Genomic DNA, 27,223 nt, shown 5'->3' with positions numbered 1-27,223 from the left:
ACGAAAAAACGCTAAATGAGCCTTTAGGCGTTGCCAAATTTCTTTAGATAAAAGACGAATTTCTTGATTTTATGAATATTTCTCTTCCAATTTTTCAGATGACTTTGTTCGAAATTTCACTTAAAGGTCTTCAAAATTTCGAAGGAAAATATGCGCAAGTTTCTTCCATAATTAGCATTTTATCGACGGAATTTTGGCAACTCTCGAATGTTCATACGGCGTTTTTCCTTAGCACGGCGGCATAGCATTGCTACTAAAATAATGTAAGAAATCTTTGGTAAAGGAATCTATACGGCTTGCAGGAGGAGCTGATTTCTTTCTAAACAACGCGACGGATCTATTCGAACTTGTGCTATGCATTTTTCCCAAAATGAGCTCTGAACTTCCCTCATTATTCTGCGAAAATAATTTGCGACGGAAAAAAATAGGATGGTCGTCGAAAATCAGCGACTGGTTAAAATTACACCAGCTACCGCGGTAAAGGACGCAACTAACCCGGTAGTTTAAGCAACTGCAATGGTAGTTGCTATGACAAATCGAGAATTACCGTGAGTTTTGATAAGAACCGGGGCAGTTGTGTCTTCTACCACGCGGTAATAATCTTTATTAACGCACGTTAGTTGGACATTTTATACCAGAAGCTAGTTGTGACGACTGTCTTACTTTTTCCCGTGTTGCTGACTATCGTTTAATCTAATCCATATTTTTGGATCTCCAATTCCTACATTTCCTGTACGTATTATTCTCGGTTCCAATGCGGTGTGTTATTCCATTTGTTATCGCTTAATTTTGCCGGAAGTGGAATGAATAGTCGTATATTTGCAGAAAAAAAAGAAGAAGAAAAAAAAAACGAATTGAGCATTGAACCCGAGGGCAAATGCACCGTGCGGGTTAAAAATAAGTCGGAACTCGTACAATGAACGATAGACCAAATAAAAGGTAAACCATTAAAAATAGACGCGTAAACGTAAGCATAAACTGAACTCCTGGGGAAACAGAGAGGCGAGCAGCTAGTTTAAAGCTTAAACGCGCTGTAATTGTTTACACGATTGAACGGAGTCAGAGCTGGGGGATAGCCCATTGCCGCCCACCCCACACTCCACAGCAGCCGTGGCGTGGCATGCGTTGCGAAAAATCGACTGATCTACCAATAGAACCTATGCAAAAAGATCGATAAACAGGGTGTTCGCAACGAAAACCTTAATAATCGATACTTTATCATGCCTCCAAATGGAGAAATATCGAATCGATCATTCACGCTACGCCACTGCTCCACCCACAGTAGTGCCACATTATCAACGCGCCTATGCATTTAAGCTGGGATCATAGGCTTTGAGTTTCGATACGCGACACAATTTCTATTTACTTCCAATCCAGGTGCTTACATTGGGATGGCGTGTACATAGACAACACGGAGGCTTAGGTCCCGCACTAAAAATCTCAGCGAAGTAATCGGGTGAAGAAGTTGAATTCTGAGGTCAATTTAAATTCTTACTACTGTTTTCAATTACTCAGATATGAGCCCAAAGATGGGGCTACATTTTAGCTTTTGCAACGTATCTCAAGGTCAACATAAAAATATTTGTCTGCGGGGAGAATCGAGTGAGAGTTACTGGACGTCTCGCGTTACGATGGTCGTTAAAAACACAAAGATTACGATGAAAGTCACTCGTAAACGTCCATGGACGTCACGCTTAACTTCAGTGTGTGATACAACTATTTCACCTCCTGAGCCGCTCAAATTGCATATACATCGAGTTGAAGGCGAACTTGCTTCCTCATTCCCAATTTCAATTATTCGGATATGAGCGCAAGGTCGAGGCTACATTCTATAGAGACGATTGTACTGAATCCGATGTTTTAAGTGTGATGGTGCCGTACAGGTTACCAAAAGATCATGTCCAAATACGTGAACAGCGTGGATCTCTCAGAACTTGAGACTATCTATACGAGCTCTAGGCTTCGATGAGGAAAAATTAAGTAGTGAACAAAGATTCATAAAATTAGAAAGAAATACAAATTAATAAACTCTTGGAATATGAAAGGTAAGATTAGAGGCACTTTCATTATGGCGTTACGATGCTCACGGCTACGGCACAAGGAAGTGTTGTACGGATCCATGCGGAAAGCAGTCTTAGAAACAGCCAGCTGCACACACCGAGGGATTTCACTTCGCGGCTCACATATTTGTGTAGGGTTGGTTCCTAAACAATTTCAACAGCCCACGCGCCTGCAATACATAAACCAAACCCATACCTACCGACCTCCGGCATGCTCTTCTTGGATGATTCTCCAGAGAGCGAGACTTCATAGCGAACACATTTGTTGCTTATGAATTTAGCAAAAGCATTCGCTATTCCCGATAGCTTTCCCTAGAATGTATACGGCGTCTGCGTCTCCTCTCACGTTTGAAAACGTAAAGACCAAGAGTAGATTTATTTGGCCAAAGCCGGCACCTCGAACCTTGGAGCATCTAAACCGACTCGGGCTTGAGTCAATCACAACTCAGTTTCCGGATTGAATCAAGGGCCATTGGACAAGACGCGAATTCAAGTAATTAAAAATTGAGCTTTTTGCACGCCAACGTTTAATGTTTCATCTGAGAGTGCTTAAAGAGCTAATTTCACAGTATTTTTTTACAATTTTTTTCTGATATGGGATATAGTAAAAAACTAGATTTAAAATTGGAAAAAAAGCACCGTCCAGTAAAATTATGGTGGCATTTCCCGTTTCAACACGTGTACTTTAGCAGATCGAGTCAGGGCCGGATTAAGGGGGGGGGGGCACGGCCCATGGCGGAAAAATGTAGGGGGCGGCAAATTTTGCAATCATTTTGAATGTAGGTATCAAAAAAAGAGAGAGAAAAATCGGATTCAGAAAATAAATTACAAACGAAAAAAGACGACCAAATCTCTCATTTCTTGAGAGTGAAAGAATAGTAATTTTTAATTTTGTCGTCTTTCGGTGATACAAGAGACAACACTAATTAGTCGAGTTAAGAGAGAAACCTAACACGCAATTTGACCTGGAACGGAGCGGTGCGGTGGTCGGCATGAAACGCATAGCGCCTACAAGACTGCATGAATACTTCACGCATTGTACCAAACAGTGTGGTCAGAAGCGGTCGGCGTGAAACTCATAGCGCCTACAAGGCTGCATGAATCAGTGGCGTAACGGGCGCCCCCGCAGACCCTGCTATGCAAGGGGGCCAAGGCGTCAAGGGGGCCGCCGGAATTTTTTCTCTCTTTCTCTCTCTCTCTCTCTCTTTGGTGCTTAGCTTTGGTTTCGAACTTTGGGCCTTTACTTACCGAGATGGGGCTTCTTCCTCTGATTTTTATTGTTAGCTCGGGGTTTTTCATACTTCTTTCTGACTGTTCCTAACTTTTTGTTTGCTGGAGGGTCCCTGCCTTCCAATGTCCACTCAGTGATAAATAAACATTTTTTCTTTTTTTGTCACTTTTCGTATTACGGGCTTTGAGAAGGGCCTGGGCCCCTCTGTAGATCCTTGGGCCTAGGCTGGGCCTTCGCCACCCTTTAGATCCTTGATCCTTTAGGGGTCCAATTAATCGAGTACGGGATCCGGGACGGTAAGGGATGAGGCATTTCAAGTCCAAGTCCGTGATTTGAGATGTCTGGGGCCAAACAATAGGAAGGGGCAGGAGGGGGGGATAATTTCGGAATTTTATTGACATGGGGGGCCTAGAAAAAATTTTGCGGGGGGGCCCAGCGGAAGTCCGTTACGCCACTGGCATGAATACTTCACGCATTGCGCCAACACAGTGCGGTCGGGCAGCGGCGGAAGTTAAATTTATTAACCACGTTTATGTTTGTTCTTTCATAATGTTTCCGTTCGTTTTTCATAAATGGAAGGCCTTTTCCAAACAGGGATGGATTTATGGAACTGAACTTTTGTTAGTGTTGACAGGGCTTTCACAAAAAATGTGGCCAACACGAGTAAACGCGTCTTATACACCCCTCCTCCACCGGCACGTTCACTTGATGGTTTTTATAGATCGTATTCGACAGATCACACAGGTGGGATTATATTGATATCGATTGGTTCAATATGTAACCACAGCCTCACAAGTCAATTTAGAAATCTGAGGTAACGGGTCTTATGTGATCGAATTTTTATTCTCTCGAGTACCAAATGGCGTTGAAAAGTGAAATTGTTGGGAATTTTATCATTTTCAGCTTTTCCGAATTAAATCCTAAAATTTTTGTTCGAGGTTATGTTCTATTGTTTAGAGCCAAACGATACATCGAACCACTGTCGAATACGATCTATTGATGTTTCAAAACGAATGAGAAGGGGACGGAAAAATACAGACGGCCCATGGGCGGCAAGTAGGTAAATTCGGCCCTGGATCGAGTTATTTTGTCATATCTCCTCCATAATAATTGTTCAATATACAAGCCAATTATATTCTTGGGCCCAATTTACTTAAACGTTTTCTCTTAAACATGAAATTCGACAAATTTCAAAAACCTAAAAATTCTGCTATCAAGCAATTGAAGCGAAATTGGACGTAGAAGACATTTCATGAGACGCTTGAATTCGTACAGACCTAGACTAATGGTTCATTCAGTTTTCAATTATTGACGCGCTCGCATTTTGGCACTTTGTACAACGTCCGCGATTCAAATTTTAGAAATTCGAGAAAGATAGTGAGACATCGGGTATTTTCGAGGGATTCGGGTATTTTCGAGGGATTCGGATACGTTCGCATATTCGCGAGAACGAGGCGGGCCATTTCTTTGAGGGCAAAAAATCGGCGCTTCGCGTCGCACGGCGCACCCGCCCAACACGGAAATATTTTAAAAATATTGCTGAAATATTGTCAAAAACATTTTAACAATATTTTAACAATATCGAAATAATATTGCTGCAATAGTTTGTTGTCCGCCCCCCTGACAATATTGCAGCAATATTGTCAAGGTAATATTGATAATATATTTTAAAAATATTTACTTGCGATGAGGTTATCATATTCCATATCCGTGTGCGCGCACTCTAGGAGACGTCTTTGGTACTAATTTTCTTTCTAATGTACACATGCGTCCAGGTTGTGGATCGTAGAGTTGTTACTGACCTTAAAATCCGCGCCGTCCTAGTCGGGATTAGAACCCACGCCTCGGGGTGGAGTTGATATCCGAAGTCCAGTACTTTACCACCAGACCAGCCAGGCTTGATGTAGATGGGCCCGTAAATTCAATCTCTTAACTATCGCAGGCCTCTGAGTCCGTAATATGTTTGTTTATTGACGGATTCTTATAATATTTTACCAGAATTTATTATTTATTATTTATTTATTATTTTTTATTTCATCCTGTAATTTGTGTTTCAAATTCTTTATTAATTGTACTCAACATATTCCTATTCATGTATTACAAATTTTCGTTTTTTTTAACTCTCTCTCATTTTTTTCTTTACCAAATTACTGTTTTTTATAATTGCGTCTTTTTCCAGTTTTAATTATTTGAGCTTTTTCCTAGTTTGAATTTATGTCGATGTATTTATGTTATGTTATTTATTTTTTTCCCTTCTTTTTGTCTTTTCTTCCCCCCCCCCCTTTCTTTTTTCTAGCGATTGATTTTAGTAAGTTCCGCAAAATAATTGGTAAACAGAGCAAAACCATACGCTAATTTGGCAAACATTTTGAAAATCTAGCAAAAATTTTAGCCATAATAGCATAAACTAGTAATGTTAATTTCGCAAAAGTATAGTTTGCCATTTTCGCACAATAAAATTACCACTTTTGCAAATTGTTTTGTCGTTCTCGCCACGAGGGTGGGCATTTTAGCAAAAAAAGCAAATTGCAGAAATCGCAAACCATTTTTTGCCATTTTAGCAATTAATTTTTAAATATTACAAAAATATTTATAAAATATTTTTAACATAATATTAAACAAATATTTTTAAACTAATATTTCTAAAATAATTTTAAAATATTTTGTAAATATATTTTACAAACTGTTTTAAAAGTAATTACATAAATATATTTTGTAAATATATTTAAAACATTTTTATAAATATATTGTTACAATATTGTCATGAAATATTTTAGCAATATTGTCAACATATTTCTGCAGTGTATTTAAGGAAATATTTACATGACAATATTGTTTCAATATTGACAATATTGCTGCAATATTGCTGCAATATTTCGTGTTGGGCGGGCAGCGGTTCCCAGGAGCTTTTACCTTCGGCGACCTGGCGCTCGTTCAGCTACACAAGAGACGAAATTATTAAACCGTACTTTCGCATCTACAAACGTGTTTTGCTGCATTAAGCGGTTCCGAAATGGCCCTCCCGAGGTGAGGCTTCCGTAGCTTCGGCAAAAAAGTACATACGTCTCTGGGAGAGGGGAGGGGGAAGGTTAAAATTACTGGATGTTGCAGTGAGAATGGAGCTTTAGACTACGCAAAAGAAGAGCTCTCCGTTGCATGTTTCCTCTTCAAAATTAATTGTACGAAGGAAATGAATTACACGACGAGAAGCTCAGAGTAGAGGAAACCCTGTCTTAAAAAGCTATGAATTTGAGGAGATATTTAGTCAGTTAACCACTCCAGAATTTTAATTTTACATGATATTCCTGGGCAAGGTTTGTGATCAACATAGGACGCAAAACTCGAATGAATAAATATTGCTGCAGGGAGGATGATTTCTGGCCTAATCCGAAAATTGAAGGCGAAATGGTAATAATCATAACTTCGAAATCTCTTGGGTCAATGCTGCTTCATCTGAATGTTTACTCATTGTTTGTCACAAAACGTCACTGTTATGTCTTTCACTTTTTGGTCATTTTCTAAAATTTGGCACTCATCAATCCATACAGACTTGACGTGTTAAGAAGGTTATATTAAAATTCTAAGCTACCATTATGAATGTCGAAGAGATATAGGATAGATTTTCTCCGGAGTTAATTATTGTCCATCCTAAGAATGCAAACTGAACTGAGAAGCGAGTCAACCCGACATCTAGGGACCAACAGACACATTTCTGACATCCTACATGGTATGAAAGCATACCATTTTTTTCTGCGTGTACATCTTTGCCAATTTCCACCTGTGAAACAGATACTAGCTCCACAACCACAACGGACCTTGTCAACAAGTATGAAGAAAAGGAGGTCCGACGGACCGGGCGAAATTTAATTTTTCCATCTCAAAAAACGATGCTGTCAACGGACGCTCGAAGTTGATCGCCTATTACGATATGATTAGGTCTAATGACACACTCATCACGGTTCCTGGATTCCGCCCAAAAAACCTCCCTTCCCGCTCCCGCCGTTGGCCCGTTTCAGCACTCAATAATTGACGCTGTTCTTCCCGACGTTATTACAACGCGGCGTTAAAAAGATATTTTGAGCCGACGATATATCCTCCGGATTGGATACCGAGAAAAACGCACATGCTCGCCGCTTGAGACGGGGCTCACTCCCGCATGACTGGTCTCCGTGACTGTCTCCGAACTTTTAAGTTCGCCCACATCAAAAAAATTACTTTGGAAGTGGAGCAATTCCTAAAATTGAAACTTCTCGATTGGTCTCCCTTGCGACAAGTTATAGCTTGGAGAAACTGAGAGATTCAAAAAACAAAGCTGCTGCGCTAGAGAAAAACGTCCTATGAGCGTTCAGAAGTTGCCATTTTCCCCCAATATAGTATCTATTTGGACGGAGTTAAACAGAAAGGAACCAAGCCACATCTGGATCGAACCGAGAAAAAGAGGTTTAAAATTTGGCTCCTGCATAAAACTCAATGTAAAAGATAAACTTCAAGTTCAATTTCTGCAAAATTTGCTCCAACAAAAACTTTGAATTTTTGGCGATGGATAGTAGAGCAGTGGATGAGTTCAAGACCACTCATAACTCAATTTTTTCCAAAATGTGGGTTGGTTCCTTTCTGCTTAACTCAGTCCATTTCATGGGAGAGTAATGAACATTTTCCCCTCAAATGTTCAAAAATATTTTTCAGATGAAGTTGAGAATAGGTACAGTTCCCTTAGAAATTCGAAGAGAATTTTCAACCTTCCCTGAAAATTATTATTTTAACAAAGGAAATTAGGCAATTTCTGAAGAATCATACAGCGTTTTTCCTACTGCCACGGCATGCAGAGAGGCTCAAGCTGCTCGTTAGCAGTCGACCAAGCCACTTCAAAACTCCACTTACAAAACTTCTAGTGAGAATAAATCACGTTTGCTCTCGATTGAATCCAACTCAAAACCGTGAAAAATAAAGGAATAAGGCCTCTGAATTCTTATCGAGCAACGGTTTGTTATGATTTATTTGCGCTGACCTTTGAAGTGAGGGTTCGGAACGATGCAAAATTTTTGTTTTTATTCTTTACTTCTCAACTATTACCTACACCTAAGAGAGACTATTTCCATCTTATTACTTTCGCTCTATGTGATCCTTACCTTTTAGGATGATAAGAGAGAAAAACAACGCATCGCCTGAATTCATGACGATAAAATACAATACATAAAAATAAAATGGGTATACAGGGCTGAAAACGGAATATAAACATAGCCAGGACGTATCAGGCCACTGTATGTAATGTAATGAATGAATAGACATGTAATTGGCTTGAGACTTCCTGGTTGTGTTTATATTGTGGTTTTTAAGCATTTTATACCTATTTGTTTTTTATTCATTTTATTTTACTTTTTAGTGCGGTAAGTTTAAATAAAAATCTTAATGTGAAAATATTTCGGGGAAAACAATTTAGAAAGAATTATTTAAAAAACAAAAATTCAGAACAGATGGCTTGCTCAATTTCTGTCGGCAATAAAACATAACTTGGTCCTTAACCCCTAAAACCCCCGATTCAGAGAAAACTACTCTATTCCGAAAGAATGCATGACGAATTACGATGAAGATCATTAACCATTATTTTCTTTCATAACCTCCATAAAATCATGATTGTTTTTAAATTTTCGTTTGGAACGCACTTAAAGAGGCCGAAAGAGAATAATTAGAGGAGATGCTAAAAATATCGGTCCATCATAACTAAGCTGAACGACTGCAACTGCTCGCCAAACATTCGTCAAAATTCGGTTCCCCGAACCCATGACTCAATCCCATTCGGGATCCCGGTTTGAGCGATGACTGCCGTCTCAATTTGTTGCCGAAACAACCGGAGCCACGGCAGTATCGCCGCTCACCGCATTTGGGCCCTGTCCAACTCCCGATCTCCGAAATTTAAATTTTCGGGGCTTAATTGATGTTCCGAGCGTTGCTTTTGTCTCCAGATGTTTACTCAGCTCGCGCTTTCCACGGCGTTAACCCCCTCCCTCGCCCCCTTTCACCCCTCAGTCGCCCCCTTTCACCCTCTCCTCCACCCAAAGGGATACGGTCGCGGTGTTTTGACGAGGAAAAGAAACGTGTCACGAGTCATTATCGTTGTTACGGATTGTTCTCCGTTCCGGAACGGCACGCAGTGGAACGAGTCTTTGAAAGAAGTCGGACATTAATTTTTTGACAAAAATTGTAAAATTTTACGTTAATCTCATCACAATTTCAACTTTAAAGGATTTCTTTCATAGAAAATTTTACGAGAAAACCGATGAAACTTCTTTGAACACGTCAACATTTCATATTCATGATAAACGCATTTAAAGTTTTTAAATCATGTCAAACCTCTTGCTGTCAACTCGATCCATTGTGCGGCGAAGCGAAGGTTGGTTACACGCGAAGGGCTTTTGTGTCCTCTCTCGACCTGGAGTCCTGAGCTTGACAGCCGAAGACCTCCAAAAAACCACCAAAAGATCCCGGTTAAATATACCGCGATTCCATTATCGCAGCCGCGAGATCTGGAGAGGAGGGGGTTGAGAGGGGTTCCTGAATAATACTCATCAATGCAGGGTGATTCCAAAATTCCTTGCCTGTTCCCTGGATTTTCAAGGATTTAGAGGATACCTCACTTTTCGAAGATTTTTTATTTTAGGTACTTCTTTCTCTTCGTTTTTTTTATAATTTCTCATACACATTTTTATGAGAAAAATTCAAAAAGTGAAGTCTCGTCATCTCGTGAAACTGATAAATAATGCGATAATAGGCTGGAGAAGAAATTTCAAGATTCTGCCGCTAAATGCACTGACTTTTCAGGGTTGGGCACAATTCCGTAACTTTCTAAAAGTTTGTAATTCTGTGATAGGTCTGAACTGCCGCGCTCAGCAATAACTACGAATCTGTAAAAAATTTCCTTTGAAAGCAATCGAGCCTCACTTGGACGATAAGAGAAAGGGGCACCAAATATATAAAAACAGGATTCCCGAACTAATTTATGGAAATATCTCTGAAATTTTATAGAAAAGGCGTTTGACAGGCCGACTGGGAAAAGTCTTGCTCAGGTGAATTCACCCAACGAGTAAGATTTCTGGTCCTGAACATAAAATGCGTGAGAAGTGGACAATATTCTTCCATCCTTCATACAGCAGAAAAATTAAAATTAATTTTGAAATTTTCTAATCAATTCCCAAACATTCCTTCAAGGAACAATACACCAAAAAGGGGTGTTCAACGGTGTCTCGAGACGTATTTAACCAGATAAGCCTAACATGATTTCCCGGTCAGATTTACAGGTTAGAGAATAACTTGAAAGCGGTTAAGCTGAAGATCCGTGAATCGAACAGCAACAGTCCACCATACTTTCGAATTTCCCATGTAGTTGACCTGTCGACTAAGTATAGACCCTTCTCTCCACTGTTGCACTACTAAATATCTAATCAGGTGACGTCCAGAGTCCAAAAATAAAACTTAATAAAATGCCGATCAAGAGTGAGGACAGAATAACAAGATAAAAAATTTCGAACGATATCAATATTTGTACCGCGAGCGTGAATGAAGAATAATAACTGGCAGAAGCTCAACACCTCCTCCCACCCCTCCACCGCGAGGGCCACGGGGAGCATAGGGGGAGAGAGGAGGGAACGAAACCCCCGTGCTCTATTCGACAGGACATGGTATGAATCAGGGTGGAATACATAATAAACACACTCGCCTCCCTCTGCTTAACCCCCCCCCCCCCCCCCTCGGAACCCCTGGCCACACCGGGGGGAAAAATTGTCAGTTCATGAGGTTATAAATCTGGTATACGCGCTGCGTGTCTGCAGCCTTGGTGAGGTGTTGAATGCATTAAGTTTTACAGATGTGACGTCACATGCATGAGGTTGCCAACGTGATAACAGAAAAATTACCTGCATTTACGCACATGGTACACTAGTACAAAAGCAGTATGGACTCTCTGCAATACCCCAAGAAGTAGGTTATGAAACGTTTCGCACAGTCATTTGGTAGGTCCTAATATTTGTCATAATGTGAATTTTATAAGAAAGTTTTTGTAGGGAAAAGAGTCATTATAAACCCCATCTTTGTCCTAATGAAAACCGGAATTCAGATTTAATCTGTAACACTGATCCTTAGGTAAGTAGGAATACCTGCACTGCCATGCTAAGGAAGAACGCCGTATGAAACTTTAGGCGCTGCCAAAGATCCTTTGGTAAATCACGAATTTTCGGGAAAGTTTGTAAACCTTTTTCTTCCAATTTTTCAGATAATTTTGTTCGGAATTTTAACTGAAGTTCTTGAAAATTTCTCGGAAAAATATTCATGACTTTTCTCAAAACTAAACATTTTATCGAAGGAAATTTGGTAACTCTCGAATGTTCATACGGCGTTCTTCCTTAGCAGTTGGCACGGCAATGAAACTGCAAACAGATTTGTCTTGGTTCAATCTCAGTTCCTTTCCGTTGAAAAGCGGTCCATTCGGTGTAAGAAAAGTTGCGAAACAGTAACGCGTGTCATGAAGCAGAGCACCATAGAGTACATAGAGTCGTAATGTAAGTGGGTGAGCTGGCGCCACTTTTAAGCATTTTCCAGGTCCCGAATTCCGAGACTCCTGTGTGACGCCGGGTCACTTTTTCGATACATAATCGATTGTTTGCGATACACAGGTACCCGGCCATCCGATGTAAACAAAGAAGATAGGGATCACCACGTATTCCGCACCGCCATTTTGGATCGAATTTGTATCGAAGAAGTGACCCGAACTCTGCGCACACCGGGCTCGGAACTCGTCGAGCAGAACATGGCGCCAGCTCTCCCATTTACATTACGACTCTATGTACTCTATGCAGAACACAGAAACGTATTTGGCCCGGCTCTATCATCTCTGGTTAAAAACACTGGACACTTTCGATTCTGTTGAGATATTTTGGAACTAAGAGCCTAAGATCGTTTTACTTCAGTTGGAATTTAACAGGTACCCGTGCAATGCTTGTTGCATTAACCAGAGGACGAATCCGTAAAAGGAGGTGATAGAACCAGACCTCGCACGGTCCACACCCTTGGCATGCACCCCATCTCACGGAGGCAAAATGGCAACGCTCCAGCAATGCAGTAAAACTGCAAACTGATTTGTCTCGCTTCAATCTCAGTTTTTTTCCCGTTGAAAGCGGTTCACTAGGAGTAAGACAATTTGCGGAACAGTAACGTGTGCCATGAAGCAAAACACAGAAACGTCTTTGGCCCGGTTCTATCATCTCTGGTTAAAAACACTGGACACTTTCGATTCTGTTGAGATATGTTGGAACTAAGAGCCTTAGATCGTTTCTCTCCAGTTGGAATTTGACAGGTACGCAATGCTTGTTGCATTACAACCAGAGGATGAATCCGTAAAAAGAGGTGATAGAACCAGAACTCACACGGTCCACACCCTTGGATGCAACCCCATCTCGCGGGGGCAAAATGGCAACGCTCCGAGCTTACCACCAGTTGCAAACGCAACAAGAGGCCAATAAATTTCGCCCGGTCGTTCCGTTTCTTGACGCTCCCGTCTCCCACCCCCTTCGCCTTCGCTTCCCCCGTCGGTCCACTTCCACTACCCTCATCCTCCTCAGTTCTATTCCCTGCGAATCGGGATTCTAACACCAGACAGAAAGCCCGTCGGGGTGTCCTCGATGGGCAGATCTCGGGGGACAGAAATTTTGAAGAAAAATTCCGGTCACGGCTGTGGCGGGGCCTCGCGGTGCCAATGAATTTTCGGCAGCTTGCCCATTGTTTCACTCCGTTCGGCGTGAATGAATTGATGAGCGCGCGCGGCCGTTCTTACCTAGAGCTGATTCCATCATCCTGAGTGCATCCTTCTGCTCCGACTCCGAGAATGACCTTCGCACGTCTCCAACCTGAAACACCCAAACGACAAACGTGTCAAACATAGACAAATAAAATACTTCTTTCGATTCAAATTTAATTTTCTTCTTTAAAAACGGCAAGGGAATATATGAGATAAACTAATATCGTAGGCGGTACAATAGCATATAATTTTGCGATGGGTGGGTTTACATATCCTGCTTTACTCAGGAAGATCTTCCGAGCAAAAATTAGTCGCCAACGAAGCTTTAAAATTTCCTCACTCCGCAAAACCGTTAAAATATGTTTTCAACGAAATAAATACAAAATTCAACGTGTCTATCTTTTTTTCTCATTTTTTGCTTGAGGGAAAGAAAATAAAAAAAAAAAATAAAAATTTTATTTTTGAGAAAATTTTCCGTCGATTTTAGGTACGATTTTTTTCACGCCACGCCCAAACCGAGTTTTCGTGTGCGCTCGGGCATCTTCCGTCCCCTTGTGCGCACGATGGTCGAATGTAAAAATAATGCCGACTTATCTGACGAAACTACTATTCACTTGCTTCTTCATAAATGTGAATGTTACAAACGAGATGTACGATTTACCTACATCAAGAGATCAATTGAACAATACAGCTCACAGAGTCGCGTATTAAAAGTTACGAACTAATCTGGACATGAGGAGAACGACTTATCTGACGGAACTACTATTCACGTGATTCTTCGTAAATGTGAATGTTGCAAACGAGATGTACGATTTACGTCAGGAACAATTGAACAATACAGCTCACAGAGTCGCGAATCAGAAGTTACGAACTTATCTGGACATGAGGAGAAATCCGGCCGCCAGCTCACAGCTAAAAACCCTCGCTGAAAACGGCTGGCTGCAGCGGGCCGGAAGTAAACATGTGAACTTATGAGGGAAGTAGCGTTTTTGTGGAAGCTACACCTGAAAAGCGGCCAGGCTAACTGTGTCGCGACGAAAGCTAAAAAGTAGAATAGGGGCTCGCTACGCTTTCCGATTCCACCCTGTTTCAAAGCGAAGCGTTACGCGAGAGGCGCAGCGATTCGAGGAAACTTTTTCGGTGCGGTGGCGTTTGCGGATTCTAAGAATCGGGTGGCGTTTGCGGATTCTCATATTTTGACGGTGGCGATTGCGGACATGCGGAACAGGGCCGGTGAACTTTGCGGACCGGAGAATTTCGGCGGTGGCGATTGCGGACGGAGGGGTAGGCACCTACATATGCTGCCCCCCACCCCTGCGCTGTATATTAAAGAGAAAAATTACCGGAGAGGCTCTGGATTCCTTGCCGTGGATGTAGAATGAAAACAATATTAGTATTAAACATTAGTATTATATTAGTATAAAAACACATGAGCTGCGAACATACAGTAAATTTTTAAAAACAGGCATATCAGAAATCAAGAAACTGAAAAATCGTCAGTTTCAGTTCATTTTTAGGATGAAAAACATGTTGTAAATTCTAGTCCAAAATTACTGAAAGTCAAAAAATTACAACGAAAAATGAAAACACATTTTAATTTTTTGACTTTCAGTAATTTTGGACTGGAATTCACAACATGTTTTTCATCCTAAAAATGAACTGAAACTGAGATTTTTCAGTTTCTTGATTTCTGATATGCCTGTTTTTAAAAATTTACTGTATGTTCACAGCTCATATGTTTTTATACCAACATAATACTAATGTTTAATACTAATATTGTTTTCATTCTACATCCACGGCAAGGAATCCAGAGCCTCTCCGGTAATTTTTCTCTTTAATATACAGCGCAGGGGTGGGGGGCAGCATATGTAGGTGCCTACCCCTCCGTCCGCAATCGCCACCGCCGAAATTCTCCGGTCCGCAAAGTCCACCGGCCCTGTTCCGCATGTCCGCAATCGCCACCGTCAAAATATGAGAATCCGCAAACGCCACCCGATTCTTAGAATCCGCAAACGCCACGTCCGCAAACGCCACCGCACCACTTTTTCAGCGCTGGAGGATGAAGTTGCGGAAAAGTATCGCAGAGTTGCCGTCTTGCTGTTGGAAACGTCTGTTGCGCGTATGTGAGGAAATTCGATTCAGTGTGGAGAGCGTATAATGTTTAGAATCGCGCGCCACCGAATTTAGTGAATCGCAAACATTAAAGAGTCAAATCATCAAGCAACGGTGGTGCTATTTGCCTCATAACGCTCGCTTAAGAGATTTAACATTCGATTGATTTAAAATCGTGCAAAATTTGGGAAAACGTTTCCTTCCTAGTGTCTGCGAACTTAAGAAAGAGAGAACTTTCGATTAAAGCTTGTATAGGGGCTGGTTGCGATAGCTGGTGCGAAAAAGTTCTTTTGAAGTAGTGCAGAAATTTTTAAGAGAGAATTTGTTTCCATCGTTTCTTTTAATAGGAGTAGGGTGGGTGAGAGAAGATTGGACACTTAAAAGATGTCTTAAAATGCTTTGGGCAACAGCGCGACATTGCTACCCAAATCAAAAAGCACCATACGGAAAATGAGTTTTCAAATCAGCTCGTCCGTTGAGGTTTTTTTGTTGGAGGAGGGGGTGGTCGGTGTACAGCTTCACCTGAGCCATACATAACCCCGAAATCGCAGGCAACATCGAGTTGAAGTCCACAATAGTTGCCTAACCTCAATCTCGAGGACGCAGGAAACTTCTATTTCGGGTCAAATAACGACATGAAAGAAAGCCTCAGCGCGACATTCTGCGACTCGAAAAAAACCGCCCGGAACTCGGACGGCAAATAAAAAAAATCACTGGATAAGGGCTCGAAAGAAAAGAAAACAAATTAAAAAACTTTGGAGGCTTCAAACGTGGCGCTCCGATTGAAGGCTCGCATTACCGAATCGCGACGGGGCGGGGCGAGAGTGGTGAGGAGTTTTTCCGAAGTTGTCGCGAACTTGATCGAACTTTTCTCCGGTTGAATCGCTCCCCACTCGACGGGACCGACGGCGGTGGCGGCGGGTGGCCTTGATTTGCCGGACCTTGACCCTTCTTCCCGCCATCCGAGTGGCTTTGTCGGACGGGATTTTGGCTCGCGGTGCATGAGATCGCGGATGCCGCTTCAAACCTCAAATTCCTCCCTTTTCTAACTTTCCACCGCAAAGTAAGAAAAATAACTGACGTTTGAGGGGGGGGGGGGGGTAAAGGGCGGGGGCGGGGGGGGGGGTGAAAATGGAGTTTAGCATCGGTGGCGAGGTGTGAATGATCAACTATTGATATACCCCCATTAGAAGCTGTGGGAATTTAATCGATTATGAAGGTTTTCGTTTCCGAGCAACATGTTTAACGATCATTTTCCATAGGTTTCAATGGCAGATTAATCGATACATCGCGAAGTAAACCACGACAATGATTGGTAATGCGTAAAATCTGATTGAACGGGCCGTGCACGCATAACGCCGCCGGATCGATTTTCAGGATGCGACCATTTCAACCTGTGGGATCTATTCTTGCCTACTCGCTCAGATGAAGGCGAAAAATGATGAGTGCCGTTGAGTGATCTCCTGCCAGCCAACGGGCAACGAATCCACCGTTTCAAAGCGAAAATAGGTACTAACTGTGAATGAAACTTAAAAAATAGCGTCCTGCTGGATATTATCCTCGAAATCTACAGTATCTCCAAAGTTTTCACAAACATAATTGTATATTTGTGTTACTTCGTTAACGGTTGTATTCGAAGTTTCAGGACTGGAATGAAACATTCTTTGTAGAAAGTACTATGCACATTTAATTTTCTCCAAAGGATGTTTCGAATAATTCTTTTACACGTCCTAAATATTCGGTTTGTCACTAGGTACTTTGTGGAATGCCTAAGATCTCCAGCGCATAAAGTTACGAACTGCTTTTATCGTGTTGAATCTGTTGTCCTTAGCAGTTTCAATCAGTATACTAAGAAAGGATAGGGAAAGGTATTTTTATTTACATTTTTGACGGCTAGAAGCCAAAACTTTCAAAAAAAAAATTGTAAACCGTTTAGTTTCTCGATTTTTTGTGATACTATGGTATTTGATAATGTAGTTATCTAAACAAGAAAAGCAGCTTAAAGCTACTTTCGCAAGAAATATCGCCAGTTTTGCAAAATCTTTGCAACAATCAGTGAAACCAACGGTTTGCGACAAAAAAGATTAGATTGATCTTACCGTACGATTATTCTATCAGGTGAATCCCTTTTTTATTTCGTCGGCAATGACGTCATTGACACAGTTATTCGTGGGCCCAAGCTCGCTGGCGCGAGTTCGCCGGGACTTAACGAATCCCTGTGAAACGGGGGAAAGGGTGAAGGAAGGGGAGGAAAAGATAGGTGGGCCGACTGACGATTGTCGAGGTTCGCGCGAAAGCTCAGGGGACAAGCGAGATCGACTTGGATTTAGGTTTGCTCTGCAATTTCTTTTCGAGCCGGAGTTGCCGCTTAGCGTCCACGTGAGAAAAAATTCAATAGTTTGAAGAGCAAATACACGGTTTGAAAGAGCAGAACACTTGCATTTTCGAGCGTCTGAAATGAAATCGTTCGAGGTTCATTGCACGGAGTTCGGATAAAATGATCAGGAGAGTTTACTGACACCAGGATTTAAAAAAAAGGTCTCAATGAAACAAACTTAGAGGGGGCTGAACTGAATTTGAAAATGGAGTTACACTGGGAAAAAAACACATTGGATCTAGAGTCCAGACTCTTAAAAACATCGATAAGAAAAAAATACTCTTGATTCAATCGGATTTTTGCTTAAATCAAGAACCAAGCCTCTTAATTTGAGCGGATTTCCTTTTGATTTAAGCAAAAATCTAATTGAATCAAGAGTATTTTTTCTTGTCAATCTTTTCAAGAGTCTGAACTCTAGATCCAATGTTTTTTTTTTTTTTTCTCCCAGTGTACCTCCCTAAAAATGCTTCAGGAAGTCTGTTAGCTTGAGGACCGACCATTTTCTATTTCGGAGAGAAAAACTTCGGTTGTAAGGACTTAGCTTCAGTTCATAAGAGACACTAAAAGTTTGATTCAATTTAACGGTTATTTTAATTGATGATTTTCAACATGTTGTTGTTCCACGCCGAAAAAAAATAATAATCAAACTTGCCAAAATATTAAAAAAAAAAAAAAAAAAAAAAAAAAAAATTACCCTCAACTGCTTCCACAAATAGCTCTGTATCGCGATCTCCACAATTCAGCAATTCCTGCCTTCATGTGTGTTTATATCTCGCAGCGCCTCAATTGTTGAATCGTTGTCTACTGATATCGATCGATAACCTCCATGGCTAAGATAGGGCTTTGTCGATCGAGGCCATTCGATAACGATACCGCGATCAACTCACTAGAGATTGATCATCAGCGCCTGGATGCAACTATTCGTGGTCGGATGACATGCGTACGGCATACTTAATTAAATGAAGGCGCGCTGCTCATTCATCGATCAAGGTCCTTCCAACAGAGATTCAACGATCGACCCGTACATGTCTCAACGGATTGTATTCGATACATCAAACAGGTAAGATTTTATCGATATCGATTGGTTCAACATGTAAGCATAGCCTCAAAAGTCAATTGAGTAAACTGAGCACTGGAAAAAAAAAAAAAAAACACATTGGATCTAGAGTCCAGACTCTTGAAAGCATTGACAAAAAAAAGGACTCTTGATTCAATCAGATTTAAGCTTAAATCAAAAGGAAATCCGTTCGAATTAAGAGGCTTGGTTCTTGATTTAAGCTTAAATCTAATTGAATCAAGAGTATTTTTTCTTGTCGATGTTTTTAAGAGTCTGGACTCTAGATCCAATGTGTGTTTTTTTTTTTTTTTTTCCAGTGAGGAAACGGGTTTCTAGCGATATGCTTTTTATACTTATGAGTACAAAATGGCTATGAAAAGTGAAGAATTTTTTCATTTTCAGCTTTACTAACTTAAATCCTAAAATTTTTATCTGAGGTTATGTTCTAATGTTTTGAACCGAACGACACATCCAACCACTATTGAATAGGATCTATATCCCAACTGCGACGAAAGCGAGCATGAATGAAAGTGTTCATCGAACACCAGGTCGTTATTTGCTTACTTTTTCTTCTCTCATCGACATCGCGGCGTTGATTCCACACAGACGCGTGACGCCAAGGCGGGACACGCGGGGCTCTAAGCTTTTCCGAGCGTTCAGACGCTGAAATTCTTCAAAAGAGCAGCGGTTAAAAATAACGCGCCCGATTTCTCCTCTCTGGGAATTTTTAACTGCGATCGATAAAAACCGCAGTTCTCGGATCCGAGTAACGAATTCTTTCGGTTCCAAGTTTCGAACGACTGCATCTTCAGAGGCCCGGCAGACATAGAAAAAAAACTTCTATGGGCTACCTATATTAATTATGTCACGCGCTAGAGGGTAGGTCATAATTTTGTGACCAAGCGAGGGAAAGGGTGAAGGGGTGAGGTATTGAAGGGGTGTCAAGCTCAACGTTGCAGTATGTGTATTGGATTTAAGGGGTTTTCTTTTCCCTTTTTAAGTTTGACACCGATACTTATTGTCCTTGGTAGGTATATTCATGTGTTTTTTTTCACTGAATCGCTTTCAACTATTCTTTCTTTAAATTTGTATATTTCTTAAGTAAGTGCTTCAAATATTCATTTTTCCAACCATAAAACCAATTTGAATTTAATTTATACAAAAAAAAGGACATACCCCTCATTCCCCGGTCCATTTCAGTTTATAATCTTTGCAATTGGTGAAAATGTCATCTTTATTCCCGTTTCTGACACTGTGAAGGCCGAAAATACGGGAACCAATCAGAAATGGTTTCACATTGTCTTTACTCTTGGTATAAAGGGATTCTATTGACAGTGATCACGCTACAAACTCCCGAAAAATGGCGCGAAATTTAGATACGATCCATTACAAACGAGTCGTTGGGCCGTATTACTTACTCGCTGGCATAACTGAATCGTGAGTGGCGGGGGCTCGTTTGAATGGTTCGATAGCGTGAAAAATGCCCCGCGGTGCCGCCGAAAATTAATTTATTCCGATGGCGAACGTAATTATGTCCGCGTGGCAATAGAAATCCCTTTAGTTTTACGCTATACGCGCTCGGGAGTCGTGCGGGACCTCTCCTTGAATATACACGACTCATTTCGGCCACACCGGCGCGTGCTCCCCCGAGCTCTACCCCACAAATCCGAAAAGTAAACTTAACAGCACGCTAATCTGCCACGCATCAGTCAAGAAAAAGTTAAAAAAATATTTGTGTGAAATAGAGGAAATACCATAGCACTGGAAAAAAAAGAACACATTGGATCTAGAGTCCAGACTTAAAAACATCGACAAGAAAAAATACTCATGATTCAATCGGATTTTTGCTTAAATCAAGAACCAAGCCTCTTAATTTGAGCGGATTTCCTTTTGATTTAAGCGTAAGTCTGATTGAATCAAGAGTATTTTTTCTTGTCAATGTTTTCAAGAGTCTGGACTCTAGCTCCAATGTGTGGTTTTTTTTTTTTTTTTTTTTTTTTTTTTCATTCAGTGCTGATTAAATAAAGAGATTCAGTTTCTTTACTGAAAAACAAAACGGACATCAAAATTGCCGAAAACCAACAGACGTCAAACACAGTTTGTCACCTTCCGGCCAAAGTATCACAAGTGCCTTGCAACGTTTCGAAATTTTCGCCGCCGTTTTATTTTTTTACCGAGAAATTTTTGGTTTAATCCGTTTGAAAATTTCACTGAATTTTATCGGCAGCACAACGAAAATTCAGTGAAATTTGCGGACAGCTTTATTGAACAATTTCTCAGTAAAAATAATTAAAATGGCGGTGGAAATTTTTAAATGTCGAATATGGCGCTTCTGATACTTTGGCCGGAAGGTGACGATTTAACGAGTCTGCTTATAATACGAGAGGAGAGCACACCGAGAAACGCAACTCTTAACGGATTGTTTGAACTCGAGTTTCGAGTGTTTGACGGGACAAACAAACGGAAAACCGAGACGTAAACCTCTGACTTTCAGTCGTGCCGCTGTTACTCCTGACTCGGACGGTTTTCCATTGTTAACTTTCTCTTGGTAAACATGCATCTTCCCGATTACTATTTTGGCACGTACTTAGTTCGAAGTCAGTGTATAGGTAATACAATGCCTTTGGGGATGAAGGAAATCGAGTGCACTATTCGCAATAAACTGAGAGCCCATTTGTGGATGCGTGATTTCATATTCATCATTAGACTATGAAAACATGTGTCTTGATAGCAGCGTTAAAGTTTCCATTTATCAAGTATTGCTTAGTCGTTTCAAGGAAGTGCAATCTGATATTTATGGGCAAATTGCAAAAGAGTTGTCTTTTTAAAAAAAGGAACTCGACAACTCATATGGAATGACGAGGAATGAAACAGATCGGTCGTCCAGGGTGTCCACGGAAACAGACTGACCAGAAACAGTACTTCTTCAGTACTTTTTCAGTGCATTCCCAAGAAATTCAGTATCTCCTCGACAGAAAAATTCAGTACTTTTCCAGTACCTCCAATTGACGAAATTCGCAATTTCTCGCTGAAATTGCGACAAAAATGACAAAAATTCCGTACCTTTTTACGGAATTTCCGCACTATTTCAGTACTCCCGGACTGCCCTTAAAAAATCAGTACTATTTCCTGACTTGTAGACACCCTGTCGTCATTTCAAGCTTTACTTAAAGTAAAACATACAATCCGCACAGTTTCACACCAGAGTGAAAGATTTTCCAGCAATATCTATTCACGCAAAGCCAAAAAAAATCCCCAGGCACGACAACATTGTTCCTGCGACCTTGGAGCATGGAGCCGCGTTTCCTGAGTTCCTTCTTCAGCAAATGGAATGGACGGCTGCGACACGAAGGAGCCTCCGGTCTCTCACTCCAAACATCGCGTCCGTCTCTCTCACTCTCATTGTCGGGACCTTTCACGCTCGCCGGCTCTTACCCGCGAAATTAGTTATGAACTGACCTGACCCACCCCTCCGCCTCCACTTAGCCCCGCGTCTGCGTCTTCGCGAGGTGTTTGTTTGGAGCCTCTCGTGGTGACAGATGACAGCCCTTCGTGCCGTCCTCAAAAACGGCTCGTCCGACCATTGCGAACTGCATTACGCCCGCATCGAAGACCGTGAAAATGAATTTCACGCGATTCGAGGAGCCTTGAAAACCTGTCGTCGAGACAGATTCGCGGCTCGAATGATTCATAGCGTCGAGAGGTACAAATTGATGCCTTTGATTGAAAGACCAGGCATTCAACACTGGTAGAAGTGACTTACATTGGACAGCTATTGTAGATCAAGGATAGAGGAAGAACAACCGAACACCACACCACTCACAGCGAATGGAATCTTTTTTTTTTTTAGGATTTCAATCTCTTGGGTAAGAAAGCTATAAGAGGGAGTCACTTTTAGAAAATTTGAGTTGGTGAGATGACAGTTAAAGCTAGTTAAATGACAAAGAAGGAGAGAGTAGGAAGTAACATGAGGGTAGGTACTGGATGAAACACCATCGCGTCATAGTTTAAGGGGTGCTGTTACGTACAGTAAGTATACTGTGTGATTCGTTTTCCCATGCCGCCAGTCGCTTAGCCAGGAAGTTTCAGCCTTTCAGCACTCCTAGTCCTATGACTAAAATGCGTATCGCCGAAAGATAAACTATAACAAATTTAACCAGAAGTTTGGTCGATTCTTTAATGGTTCTACTTGATTTTTGACACAGTAATACTGTATAGGGTATAACGATAACCAGACACCCCCCCCCCCTCCGGGAAAGGCTTTCAGACTTTCAACTCGACTTTGGCGCACACATCCTAAAAGTATCCAAAAAATATTTCACAAAATTTTGATCAGCGCGGTATGGCTGTGCCTTAAACCATGTTCAGTGATTGATGCGGATTGTTAGCTTTGACCAAAATTATGATTCGTGGATAAGTAACTGAAACTAGACGCGCAAGCATCAGGTATTGTTGCTGAAAGAAGCGAGGGTAAGAAACGGCACGAGTTCTGAATACCTGAGTGACAGTGAACCGGAGTAGAACTTGGCACAAACGCTGAACTCATTGGTATTCAAACGACTAATCAGCAACAATTTCGCGCCGAAGTTAAAATTTTTTAACGGCTTTGATCAATTCTCTCTTTAGCGCATCTCAAAAAATGACACGTGGAGTTTCATACGGGAGACAGGAGCGACATGGTAAAATCAAAAAAGCCCGCTGCGTGGAGAAACTCAGTTGGAAAAAGAAACTTGACGTTGCGATATATCCCGTTATTTTTTTGCCTAATCCTAAAAATGTAACCATCAAAGCACAATACTATGGGTAACGCAACCAATCCTCCGATTATTCCTCGAAATTCCCCACAGTGCGCGAGAAAAAATGCATGTTGAACGAATCGGAAGAGAGCCATCCTTACTTCTTTTTGTTTGCTTAACTTACAATTTTGATCACTATCCTACTGATTTGTGCGAGGTGATTTTGGACATATCGTCGTTTCCGTCACAAAAGAACGTAACTCCATTTCAATGTTGTCAAGTTTCACCTCGCAAATTGCATATTAACTAGGAAAATCTTGGGCGTGCCTAACTGAGCTTTTCACTGATTATTCCTCAGATTTCAAGCGAAAATCAGAAAATTTTTGGACAAAAATTGCACATGAACATTGATGTAAAATATATTGATTGTTGCAGTCAATTTGGCAAGCTTGGGATGGAGTTGTGCTTTCTTCCAGGAGACGAGGATAGGTATTTGATGCGCTCAAAATTTCAAATCGATGAAGAATCATACATTGAGATAATTTAATATTCACTCTGATTACTTAAGGATCTTCAACGTGTTTTGATGCGTGTAGCATGTGTCATCAGACACGGCTTCAATTTTGTAAGCCCACGTCACTCTTTTCTTCAGAGAGATGATAACATTATTCGAATTTAACGTTTCACTACAGTTTCAAAGGCCCTCTAATTAACGGTGCAACCAACTCCGATCGATTATTGAATCCAACACGAAAGATAACACGACAAAGAGTCAAAGGTTCAGTTTCCCGCTCGGTTGGATGCTAGATATTTCTTCGCTTTTGGAGACGTTACAACGATCAAAATTCCTCATACACGTGACCAAGTGATAGGGCTCTTCGGTGATAAGACAATGCACTCACCGAACCCTGGCAGGGAGGGGGGAGGGTCTTGATTAGCGTTTATTTTGAGACTGATTGGGACACTCATTAAAACCAATTGTCACCGTGCATTGCATGTCTTATTTCGATTTCGTTCCCTCGCACGGCTACCTTTTCACTGCACGCTTGTACGATGAAAGACTGAAGCCAAACCTTGATAGGTGTGGATCAAAAAATAATTGACTCGCGGAAAAACTACGAAAGTTGATCGCGATGCATCCCACAACCGGCACACAGTGGGTCGAGTCAAAACGAGAGGTTGGACAAAATTTGGAAATTTTAGAAGCTAGTAACCAGTGGCGTGGCGTGAATTGCGATATATCGGTTAACATGTCATTTAAAACTATGGAGAAGGATCGATAAGCAGAGTGTTCGCAGCGAAAACCTTAATAATCGATTCTTTACCATGGGTTTAAATGGCATAACAATCGATACATCGCAATTCACGCCACGCCACTGCTAGTAACTACGTTTATAAAAAAAATTGAGGTTCTAAAAGTAGTTCTCTTGGTTTCCTCGTAAAATGTTTTTCTTAAAGCATCCCTTAAAATTTAAACTGTGACGAAATAAACATCAAAATTTGCGGGTTTAATCAAATATTTCAGTTCCGACCGCTCGAATTGACTCGATCCACTGTGCGACAATTTTATATTTTGCGATAGCAATCCGACCCGCAAGAACCTGGCAAATTTTGCTTATCGAAAATTTAAAAAGTGAAATTTTGAAACATTGTCCGATTCTGAAGCGAAGTTAAAGTCATTCTCGCTCAGGACATGGCCGAGAAGTTTCAGATTCTGCTGGAAATATTCTTTCCGATTCTCGTCATAACGATTCGGCCATTCTTTTAAAATTGACTAATTGCACGATTTGGCAGGGGAAACGAGAGACCACGTGTTGAAGGGGCACCGGATTTTTTCTACCGCCCCGTTTTCTTCCTGTTATGCATGAGAGGCAGGGGATGAGGAGGAAGCTTTTCGGTAAAACCAGCGAGACTCCCATTTATCGCCCATTGACAACCTTGTAGATGGTATGTACTCAGGTGAGGATGAATGAGATTGAAATCGTCAAAATTAAACACAGAGGGGGAAATTCTTTTCAAATCTATAAAAAATTCCGATGAATACAGACATAGGTACATGTTTCCGGTGACAAATTTTCTTTCGGGGAGGTCAGAATTTCCGAAAGGCAACTAAAAAATAATTTATTTGAGGTTTGTTGCAAAGGACATTTTTCAACGTTCTTAGAGATTAGTCCCCACTTTAGAAACAAGGCACTATCATGAGGATTCCATCGAAAATATTTTGATCTAAAAAAAACCGGCGCTCCGCTACGCGCCGATTTCAGGGAGGCTTCACCCTTCGGGCAAATCTGCGTTTTTGTCTAAAATCTTCCTTCCCTGTCCCACTGTGCGAAAATCTTCCTTCTCTGACCACTGAGCGACGAACGGTTTGTCCGAGCTCCGAGGTCTCCACTCCCCTGGCCCAGAATGCAGAAGTGTATTATCTCAAAGACAGTATTTTCTTCAAAAAGTACACTTAAAATGGCGTGCATAACTTTGAAAAAAACGACTGAAAATGGCGTACAAAAGCTAGAAAAAACGATCACTTGGAAAAGGAAAATGAACACCAGTTGTTCTGAAACTTGGAAAGTGATAGCTGTTTCTCTGGTTTCAACAAGGCATGGATGGTAGGTAGGTAGGTAAGGAATAGAGATAGTCACTTAATGGTAAGAAGTGCCACCAGTTAGATGGTTTGAAAAATCTGAGTGAGATACTCACACAAGGAAAATGCTCACGTCTATCGAGTCAGTGGAGGATTCGGTTACATTTCAGTAGGTTTCAGCATTGACCAAAATAATTTCAGTACTTCAACCATCTGTACTTCTTGAAACAAATGTGTACAACATTTAATTCGACTGAGGTCATGTCTACAATACAAGATAAGCAAACCTACCTGTTCACAAGGTATCCAAAGATGGCCAGCAGATTCGAATCCAAAGGAAATACTGCACCACACACAATGACAAGAGTCAAACTAGTTAGAATCAAAGAACCGTCGAGTTGTCAACACTAAAATCCGGCTGCAACAGCTCTGATCAATCAATTGGGAGAATCAACAACAGCAAGGCGAGACCGCCGCGAAAACTCAGACCACACACCGACGACCACGCACTTCGTCGACGTTTCGATCAGACTAGCGACTGATTCAGATAACAAGCGCCAGACAGACACGCTGGCGCGAAAACCTTCCGATTGGTCACTCTGGGGACCGACAACACTGGTATATAATCAAAACCACGCGGAGTAATCACGACAGAATTCTGAGAGGTTAGGTTAGACGCCGTGCGCCGAGTGAGATAAGAACGAAAACGACCCGCGTGAACCTCAGTCGCCAACTGAGCGTCTCGGACTGCATTCGAATCCCGAGACAGACGTGGCGGGCCCCCCTCGCCCCGGGGCAGATCCGTGATCCAGATTTCCGCCGTCTAGGAGCGCTGCGTTTCTTTCGAAAATACGCACCTTCTTACTTCGAAAAAATCCCTCCCTCACCCTGCCTGGCCAGCCGTGTCTGTTTATCATTAGGTGCCACTGTTCGCTGAACAGATCTTCGCACAGGCGAATATTTTAAGAAATTATGGAGAGAGTAATGGATTTATCTGCCATCAGAACTGGGCCCAGAACAAAATCTTCTTCGGGTATTAAAGGGCATTGTCTAGGAAACTCGAAAATTGTCGAATTTTTTATTTGGCATCCTTAGGGAAGAGAGGAGGGGGGTCGTGTGGAAACCAGTTTTTTCCCTTAATTTTTGAACGGTTCAAGATATAGAGCTCTTTCGGCCCAATTTCAGTTCTGATGGGAAAATGACTATGGGCAACTTTAAATGCTGTATGGCATACTTGTTAGTTGGTTTTCTATGTCAAGGATTCCGCATAAGAGGTCTATAA

General features: G+C 41.4%; 1 protein-coding gene across 1 annotated transcript in view; it reads right to left on the bottom strand.

The window, feature by feature from the left end:
• stumps (DBB domain-containing protein stumps) overlaps window positions 1–26,720 on the bottom strand; it is a gene marked incomplete in the record, with an annotated part of 123,836 nt that extends 97,116 nt beyond the window's left edge. Inside the window, 2 exon segments of the mRNA XM_072298336.1 lie at window positions 13,115–13,187; window positions 26,233–26,720. Coding sequence (XP_072154437.1) covers window positions 13,115–13,133 — 19 coding nt within the window.
• Between the last annotated feature and the right edge of the window lie 503 nt (window positions 26,721–27,223).

The sequence above is a fragment of the Bemisia tabaci genome, chromosome 1, assembly GCF_918797505.1.
Source record: "Bemisia tabaci chromosome 1, PGI_BMITA_v3".
NCBI lineage: Eukaryota > Metazoa > Arthropoda > Insecta > Hemiptera > Aleyrodidae > Bemisia > Bemisia tabaci.
This window is presented reverse-complemented; position numbering and strand designations above follow the sequence as displayed.